Source organism: Salvelinus fontinalis, chromosome 21 (assembly GCF_029448725.1).
Source record: "Salvelinus fontinalis isolate EN_2023a chromosome 21, ASM2944872v1, whole genome shotgun sequence".
NCBI lineage: Eukaryota > Metazoa > Chordata > Actinopteri > Salmoniformes > Salmonidae > Salvelinus > Salvelinus fontinalis.
In genome coordinates, this window is record NC_074685.1 from 18,280,323 (window position 1) to 18,290,003 (window position 9,681).

Genomic DNA, 9,681 nt, shown 5'->3' on the forward strand with positions numbered 1-9,681 from the left:
CTGAAAATTCTTAAAGTTGGTGGTATTTATTGATAATTAGAATAAAATTACACTAAAACAACAGTGTCTACATGGGTATTTCTCAATTGGAACTTTTTGAACAAAACCACTTTAGAAGCCTTGTATGAGTAGTCCGTTATCTACTTTCAGTTGACTTTATAAATCAATTGGGCATTAAAAAAAGTATTGCATTCATTCATGTTTTCAAACTAGGCTACTGGATAATTCAACAGAAAATAGCTAATTAAAATAAATATCCATCTGTTTATTGGATATAAAAGGCACTAAATGGTTGGTTTCTCTACAGTGGCTCTCTTGCAAATGATTAAAAAACACAACATGACCCAGATTCTGTTCTCCTCTGTATTTCAGAGCACTAGAACAATCTGTTACTGCATGTCAGGCTCATTGGGTATCTATGGAGTTTACAATACTCCATCACATGCTTCTGTGCTGTCAAGGTGGCAATTCCTCAATGTTGTCTTGTGACTATAGTGCTGGCTGGAAGTCTGACCTTGGAGTGAAATGGTAGAATGACAAACCTTAGGTCAGGGCTGCCCAAACCTCTTCCTGGAGATCTACAGTCCTGTGGGTTTTCATTCCAACCCTAATTTAAACACACCTGATTCTACTAATTAGATATCCTAAATTAGGGTTGGACAGAAAACCTACAGGACAGTAGATCTCCAGGAAGAGGGTTGGGCAGCCCTGCCTTAAGTCAAGTAACCACAGGTTGACAACATTGAACTCAAGCCCTGTAGCTACTCACGGGCCCTGGTCAAAATTATGACTGTGGATGTGTAGTACATAGTACAGGGTAACAGTTGCCTTGCTTGAACACAAAATGTAAAACTTGATGAAACTTTGTGATAAAAAGGTACCATGGGTGTGCTTGATCGCTCATCTACCATGCTGTACTCTGTGTACATCTGTCACTATATGGAAGTCTCCATCTTGCTTTTTACATAAGATCATGTATAAGTAGGGAAGAAATACTGTGACAACCTTCCACTTCAGGTAACTTGATAAGCGACAGTCACAGGGAGATCTATTGCGCATCAGTGCACAACAGAGTCAGAATGACAAACACCATGGGAGTTTGTACGATATGCTCTTCAGATCAAATCTTTGATCAACAGGTATGGGATATCTAGTCCCTGTAGATCTGTAGTCCAGGAAAAGGACTTTTTCGATTCCGCTGTTTGATCAGATTTGACCCAGTAGAGGGAACCATATGAAGTATCCCAGGACAGAGCCCAAGATGACCCCCAGGAAGATCCAGGTGTTGTAGGACATGACACACAGCATCAGTATGTAGCCCAGAGTCACCTGCAGGATGTGTATGGCTGTCTGGATACCATGAAGACGCCATCTGGTGGAGAGGAGACAGAAGAGTAATATACTCCAAGTCGGTATTCGGGTCATAAGAAGGAATTTCCCCTCGACCACCACCAACAAATTGGGGAAAACATTGACCCCCAATGTAAAAGAGCCAACTGTCAAAGTTGTTATACAGAAATAACAAAACATGCCGAAAAGCTTCTGTTGTTCAATGTACATGTAATTAGGTTACATTCCTGACCTACGGGTTGCAATGCTTCCATGTAGCCTGTTGCTTTGGGATATTCAGTGGGAAATGTGGGGACCCGGTGTACAAGTAGGCTACACATAGCTATGTGTGTGAAAAACATTTCATCACAGATAAGACATTTAACTTGTTTAGTATAAACCAACTCCACTCACTACTTGTAGCTGTGTAGACTGTTTGTTTGTGTTGTTTTTGGCTAGCTTAATGTTTCAGTTGGTAGCTAGCTAGCACTCTTGTGGCTGCTAGCGCCGTCATGAAAAGGGGCATGAGGGAAGTCCTAACATTACATTTTTCTAAGTAGTGAGAATGCAGGCAATGTTTTTCTGTGAGCCAATGGGATAACCTAGGTAACCACAGGTTGTTTTCCACACAGGCGGACGGGGCCACAACATTCTAATACAACTGGGACTACAGCAGTACTCTCTCTGGAGTCATTATATAGAGGTGCACAGTTCAGGTTCTCATGGGTCTAATTATCAGCTGTTAATTATTCATCATTTATCAGTGCATTATGTAGGCATGGGAAACCAGGTGCATGTGTAACCTGTGTGAATCAATCAAATGTATTTATAAAGCCCTTTTTACATCAGCCTAAAACCCCAAACAGCAAGCAATGCAGATCTAGAAGCATTGTGGCGAGGAAAAACTCCCTAGAAAGGAAGGAACTTAGGAAGAAACCTAGAGAGGAACCCTGCTCTGAGGAGTGGCCAGTCTTCTTCTGGCTGTTCCATAGCAGCAGACAACAGTTTAAACTGAAGCAGGAGCACGACCAGGTGGACTGGGGGACAGCAAGGAGTAATCAGGCCAGTTAGTCCTGGGGCATGGTCCCAGGGCTCAGGTCCTCCGGGAGGGAAGGGAGTGAAATGGCTAACTAGTTAGCGGTGGATTCTTTTCAATCAGTGATGTCACGCGCTCTTAGTCCTTGAAGTAGTAGTTTCCCTTGCTCTGCAAGGGCCGTGGCTTTTGTGGAGCAATAAGTAATGATGCTTGTGGGTGACTGTTGTCTGTGGTTCGAGCCCAAGTTGGGGCAAAGAGACGGATGGAAGCAATACTGTTACACATGCGCACTCTTGACAATTTGTGAAGCAGTAGATTAAAGCCAGCATCCCTGGAACATGTTAATTACAGAGAACTACATGGGCTCCTGTGTGAATCCTACCTGTTCATGGGGGAGGGAGTGGGAGCAGCCTGTTCCGTGGGGGCCAGAGAAGACTCTGACAGGCTACTGGCAAACACGGCGCTGCTTCCCTGGCAGTCTGAGGAGTGGAGGGGAGGGGGGAAGGGCAGTGGGAAGGCTGGCTGAGTGGGCTGCTTTAAGGGCTTTCCCAGCTGGACTTTCCACACCTTCAGCAGCTCGTAGAACACTGTCAACAGGAGGACCACGAACACAGACAACACCATCCCTGCAAACACATTGACAACAGAGCTTATCATGGCTGACAGCAATAATGTTCAGTGACCACAGCTCGGTCTGGAACTATACAGTTGAAGTTGGAAGTTTACATACAATTTAGCCAAATACATTTAAACTTAGTTTTTCACAATTCCTGACATTTAATCCTAGTAAAAATTCCCCGTCTAAGGTCAGTTAGGATCACCACTTTATTTTAAGAATGTGAAATGTCAGAATAATAGTAGAGAATTATTTATTTCAGCTTTTATTTCTTTCATCACATTCCCAGTGGGTCACAAGTTTACATACACTCAATTAGTATTTGGTAGCATTGCCTTTAAATTGTTTAACTTGGGTCAAATGTGTCGGGTAGCCTTCCACAAGCATCCCACAATAAGTTGGGGGAATTTTGGCCCATTCCTCCGGACAGAGCTGGTGTAACGGAGTCAGGTTTGTAGGCCTCCTTGCTCGCATACGCTTTTTCAGTTCTGTCAACAAATTTGGGGCAAATTTTATATAGGATTGAGGTCAGGGCGTTGGGATGGCCACTCAAATACCTTGACTTTGTTGTGCTTAAGCCATTTTGCCACAACTTTGGAAGTATGCTTGGGGTCATTGTCCATTTGGAAGACCCATTTGCGACCAAGCTTTAACTTCCTGACTAATGTTTTGAGATGTTGCTTCAATATATCCACATAATTGTCCTCCCTCATGATGCCTTCTATTTTGTGAAGTGCACCAGTCCCTCCTGCAGCAAAGCATCCCCACAACATGATGCTGCCACCCCCATGCTTCACGGTTGGGATGGTGTACGTCGGCTTGCAAGCCTCCCCCGTTTTTCCTCCAAACTGAACGATGGTCATTATTGCCAAACAGTTCTATTTTTGTATCACCAGACCAGTGGACATTTCTCCAAAAAGTACGATCTTTGTCCCCATGTGCAGTTGCAAACCGTAGTCTGTCTTTTTTATGGCGGTTTTGTAGCAGTGGATTCTTCCTTGCTGAGCGGCCTTTTAGGTTATGTCGATATAGGACTCGTTTTACTGTAGATAGAGATACTTTTGTACCTGTTTCCTCCAGCATCTTCACAAGATCCTTTGCTGTTGTTCTGGGATTGGTGCACTTTTTGCACCAAAGTACATTAATCTCTAGGAGACAGAACGCATCTCCTTCCTGAGCGGTATGACGGCTGCGTGGTCCCATGGTGTTAATACTGGATAAACCAGACTTTTGCAGGTCTACATTTTTTTTCTAAGGTCATGGCTGATTTCTTTTGATTTTCCCATGATGTCAAGCAAAGAGACACAGTTTGAAGGTAGGCCTTGAAATACATCCACAGGTACACCTCCAATTGACTCAAATTATGTCAATTAGCCTATCAGAAGCTTCTAAAGCCATGACAATATTCAGGAATTTTCCAAGCTGTTTAAAGGCACAGTCAACTTAGCGTATGTAAACTTCTGGCACACTGGAACTGTGATTCAGTGAATTATAAAAGTGAAATAATCTGTAAAATATTGTTGGAAAAATTATTTGTGTCATGCACAAAGTAGATGTCCCAACCGACTTGCCAAAACTATAGTTTGTTAACAAGAAATGTGTGGAGTGGTTGAAAAACGAGTTTTAATGACAACAACCTAAGTGTATATATAAACTTCCGACTTCAACTGTACATAGTACTGTACAGACTACAACAGTGACCTAATCTAAGAATGTGAGAAATCAGTACATCCATCACTTGGGGCCCTATTGAAACAGATCTAAAATATCTAATTTGCAAGAAGTGAATTTGTTGTACCTGAAACACTATGCAGTTATACTGCAAAACTACTGCAGTTAAAAATAACTTTTGGGGGATGCAGTATTTGCAGCATACTGCAGTTATACTGCACTTTGACTGCCAGACAAACAGGTTCTGAACTATATGATTTACTGTGTAGATTATCATGAGGGCACAGGCCTGTCATCAATGTTAGCCTACCTGCGGGTCCCTGCACATCCCAGAAGTCAAACAGCAGCTTCACTCTACTCCCTGCCTCAAAGGTCATCTGTATGAGAAAAGAGAGCCATATAATTACAATAAAGAACAGCAATATACTCCAAGGCAGAAGACCAGATCTGGGACCTGTGCAGCAAATCCTTAACCAATGAACAGTGGTTACATCAACAAATATATAAAATCTACAAAATATTTTTTGTTTAGTCAGGTAGATAATGACAACACAGGAATGTGCTTTGCTGGTGTTACCCAAACTCTGCCAGACAGATGCAGTCCTGTTAATATGGCACCTGTCCAATAGTCCTCCATTGGAATGACTGATCATAGGAGCTGATCATGCACAATAAAGAATGTACTGTATGTGAGGCCATGATGTGGACTTCATTATTATACCACGTGAAAGCAATTAGCTGTAGCTCTGGTAAGAGGAAATCAAACTCATTCTCTCTACATCTTGGGGAAGTATACAAAAGTTGGGCCCGGTTTCCTGATGCAAAGATCTGGAATTTAGGTTTACGAGTGGTTTATGATGCATCTTTCTTTCCTACAACGGCCCAAGATGTAACATGCATTTCCCAACACACCAAGCAGAGACAACGTTTGCTAAGTTCATCGTAGAGGCATGTGTCGATACTGATAGGATCGAAAGAACGGAAGCACTGCTCTCGGATCAGCATTCTCCCTTTTAAATCTTACCTTAACATTCAAATTATTCCACAATAGTGACAACGAATCATCTCCTAGAGAGATATCAAATATTGAGGCAGCATATTCTAATGCATATCCTATAATAATGCACAACATTTTTGGGGGCTCCCGAGTGGTGCAGTGGTCTAAGGCACTGCATCTCAGTGTTAGAGGCGTCACTACAGACCCTGGTTCGATTCCAGGCTGTATCACAACCGGCCGTGATTGAGAGTCCCATAGGGAGGTGCACAATTGGCCCAGCGAAGTCCGGGTTAGGGTTTGGCCGGTGTAGGTCGTCATTGTAAATAAGAATTTGTTCTTAACTGGCTTGCAGAGCTAAATGTAAAATAATAATAATAATAATAATAATAAACTAAATCAAGATTTGGCACATCATTCTGCACGTTACACATCATGAAATATATTGAGGCAAAACATTTGCCTAAAGACAAAAACTTACAAATAGCTACATAAAACTATTGAAATATGTTGTCATTGAAATATATAGGTCTGTGGCCTATACTGTATTTATATTTTAATACAGTTATCGGTTTTATATTCTTTGTTATGCAAAGAAAATTGCATTTTTTAGTTTCTAGGCAGGTTTCCATTGACCCAGGTTAATTTGACATAAATATATTGGGACATGTGTAATGGAAATGACAGAGTCTACAGCAGAAATGTTCTAAAGATCAACATTTTCATCCATTCGACAAGAGTGTATTTTTCTTTTGTCAAACTGCAAGTTTCACCATGGCACGAACCGTGGGGATACATTGGCATATAATTATTAGAAAGTGGCAAATATTTGCTGGCTTTCGCGGGCTACCTGAGCCATGAAACCGATAGGTGCGAGGTCATTACAGGCTGTCGCCAATAAATGAATGTGCAATTTGCCTGAATGGGTAATGGAAACACTTTGTTCGACACCGTAGGTTTTGTGAAAATATTTTTTTTTTGTTGGTGCGACGTCACTACACCCAGCTGTTTTTATCTACAAGATAGTTACATGTAAACGCATCCTAGCAGGCAATTGTCGCATCAATGTTCCATGCACACTTTCTTAATGTCGACAAGAAACCCCTGGACAAGTTAATGGAAACATACTGTATCTAGTGTCACAGAAAGACAGAATAATCTTGATTTTGTGTTTAGCGGAGATCTGTGTATGTGACACAGAAAGGCAAAAAAAAAGCATCTGACGATGTAGCAGTTTACGAGTGGACTGGTTTGAGGCGATCGTTAAATAACCAGCGTTTAAGAGAAACTTTAGTAACAACGGTTAACGATGCTCTTACTTAAGGCTAGGTTCATCGTTGGAACCTAAGATACTTTTGTGGAAACGGCCCCGTAAAATCTCAAAACCTTTCCTTACCTGCCCCTCTACCTACCTTTGTCAGGGTTTGCATTTTTTTTTAAGGGTGTCTCTGTCTTCCAATCTAATCCAATAGACCAAATCGTTTGTGGCAATTAATGACAGAGGCCACGTAATGCTTGGAGCAATCAGATGCTGCTTTCACTGACACAGCTACTATTGAAAAACAGCCCAGCCTTCCCTCATGAGCTAATATCAGACGGTTTAATTACGAGGTACAATTCGTTTTATACAGGATATTCCGTTCTCTCTCGTGACTCGCTATTGAAACAAGCATGCCATGACTATGAAGACGGTATATTCTGAATCGGGTGGATGGAGAATAATCCAAACCTCAATTTATTTTATTTTTTAATCAATACGATTTCGGATTTCAATATTCGATAGTTCTTACACAAAGTGTGCCATGACTATGATAATAATATATTCTGAATCTGGGAGGATGGACAAAAATCCACAGCTTTTTTTTGTTTTTGAAATGTAGTAAAAAAAAATATTCTGGCTTTAAAATCTTCAATAGCTCGGGTGGATGGAGAATAATCCACACCTTCATTCATTCACAAAGCATGCCATGACTATGCAAATTATATTTTCTTAACTCGGGGGAGGATGGACTCTAACTTTTCCAAGCAGTGTTCATGACACAAACTGTTCACACCCCTCTTGTTGGTGGAGAGAATTTTGCAGGTTTAAACCTTATTTTCTGCAATTCTACACATCTTGTCACAGGGTGCAAAGAACATTTTGCAGTTTTAAAGCTAATTTTATGGCAATTCTATACATTTTGCCATGTCTAATGTTTATTCATGTTATATTTGAATGACTACAACAATACAACAATATCTATGGGCAATTTTTTTTATTAAAGAACGTTAGCTGACATGAGCTAGTATAAATAGCTTTCCAAGGTATGCAATGACTAACATGACAAGAGGAACTGATGATGCACTACCCAATTTCGAAATTGCACCTTGTGCATTCTACTATTGCAACTTTCAAGAGTAAATTTAAAGCCGGGCTGAGTTCCTTTAAAAAAGCTGTATTTTAGGGGGGACAAATCAAAGGCAACACATAGAAGGCTAGGCGAAGAAACTACTTACAGACATGATTGATCAACTTTAGCAGACGAATAAGAATTTTATGGGGGAATCCTCGGGTCATTCGACTCCCCGTCACAGAAGACAGCGAACTGCAGACATTTTTTTGCAGTAATTTAGCTGCGTTCCACTTATACTTGTTTTGATCGCAGGGAAGTAGGCTACCATCAACAGCATGAGCCCGCCCCCATGTGACGTTAAAATATCGCAAGGGCAGATGGTAATTGGAGTCTCGTGTCCATTATACAATTACGTGCTGGAGGCAACTATGTGTGACAGGTATGCAGTATGTTTAATTTCTTTTGGGGGGGATATGAGTACATCCGTAGAGATCGGAAGGGATTTCCCTCATATTCCTCTCAAGCTAGATGCGTTGTTCTATTCAAACGTTTGTTGTCTTTTGTCGTCTTCTGTACACAAATGTCACATTTTAATCAAATTCTGGCTGTCTGTACCGTTAAGGTTCATGGTGTAATGGGATAATAGTAAGCCAAAAGCTGAAAGTATCCCATTACATTTTAAGAAAATAGTGGAATGGGCAAAGAAAACCCCTGTCTGCAAAGTAAAAGAAAACGTAATCAACCACAGATTGCTATACGCGAAATTAATAGAAAATTGTCGTACTAGAGACCGATTACCAATATTGCCTTCCACCTGGCTACGGACACAATTAAAAGGTTTAGACAACAGACTGAAATATTTTAATTGGCTTGTTTTACACAGACGTCTTCCGGTCCGATCAACATTATATGATCATAATTTGACCCTGAATAAATTTTGTCCCAGGGACAATTGTTTCGCAATTGAAACAATTCCCCATGTTTTATGGGAATGTTCCTTTGCCAAATTAGTTTGGAGAAAAATTTAACTATTTTTTGAGATTTAAAAAAACATTGATTATGAAGGGGTAGCCAAACATGAACTAAAAAATGTGGAAAGGGTGCAATTATTAGCATTAGTGACTCTGGTGTCCCTTATCAAGACCAAACTTTGGGAGGCCAGATGTGGTGCGGTCAATGACACCCTCAAGTGGTCACCGACGGGATTAGTTGAATTTATAAAACAGGACATTTGGAAAATAATACAATTCGAAATAGATAAGTGGGGCATTGTATCAGTGAAACAGAAATGGAAAGGGATTTACCCTTCACTGTAAATGTTTTTAGAGCCAATTGAAATGTAGGCTAAGCCTTTGTACATATTTGATATACACTGAGGTTTATTCAGAATTCACTTTGGTATATGTATATGTTTGTATTTATAGAATTCTTTGTATTGTTTTTTGGAGATTGTTAGAGGCAAGTTAAACTTGAATGTAATAATACTGGTCAGGTTCTGCAAAACAGCACTTTTTTGAGTAGTTTTGCTATTGTTATATTGTTACACTACTTTTGGATACTGTTTTTATGAATCGATGTTATGTAATGCACTGATTTTGTAATTGTATTTCAATGAGAAATGAAAATAAAAATTATCCCCCCCCCCCCAACAAAAAAAAATAATCTGTATATACACTACATTTCATGTATAATCAAGTAATAA

At 40.3% G+C, this 9,681-nt stretch overlaps 1 protein-coding gene across 2 annotated transcripts; it reads right to left on the reverse strand.

Moving 5' to 3' along the window:
- Nucleotides 1-7: 7 nt before the first annotated feature.
- Nucleotides 8-8,345, reverse strand: LOC129818356 (probable low affinity copper uptake protein 2). 2 transcript variants are annotated; one of them, XM_055874167.1, is made up of 4 exons: nt 8,143-8,345; nt 4,963-5,029; nt 2,748-2,991; nt 8-1,372 (listed from the first exon to the last, which is right to left on the reverse strand). In XM_055874167.1, exons 1-4 carry the CDS (start codon nt 8,146-8,148, stop codon nt 1,207-1,209), a joined length of 483 nt encoding a protein of 160 aa, XP_055730142.1. In that variant the 5' UTR covers nt 8,149-8,345; the 3' UTR covers nt 8-1,206. The 2 variants fall into 2 exon arrangements, with proteins under 2 accessions (XP_055730142.1, XP_055730141.1); XM_055874166.1 differs by lacking the exon at nt 8,143-8,345 and adding an exon at nt 7,059-7,270.
- Between the last annotated feature and the right edge of the window lie 1,336 nt (nt 8,346-9,681).

What these genes read in the sequence shown, in the direction of transcription:
- LOC129818356 (XM_055874166.1), bottom strand. An exon ending in GGATGTGCAGGGACCCGCAG is followed by an intron (nt 2,992 to 4,962) that starts GTAGGCTAACAT and finishes ATGTGTTTGCAG; the next exon opens with GGATGGTGTTGTCTGTGTTC. An exon ending in ACTCCCTCCCCCATGAACAG is followed by an intron (nt 1,373 to 2,747) that starts GTAGGATTCACA and finishes CCTCTCCACCAG; the next exon opens with ATGGCGTCTTCATGGTATCC.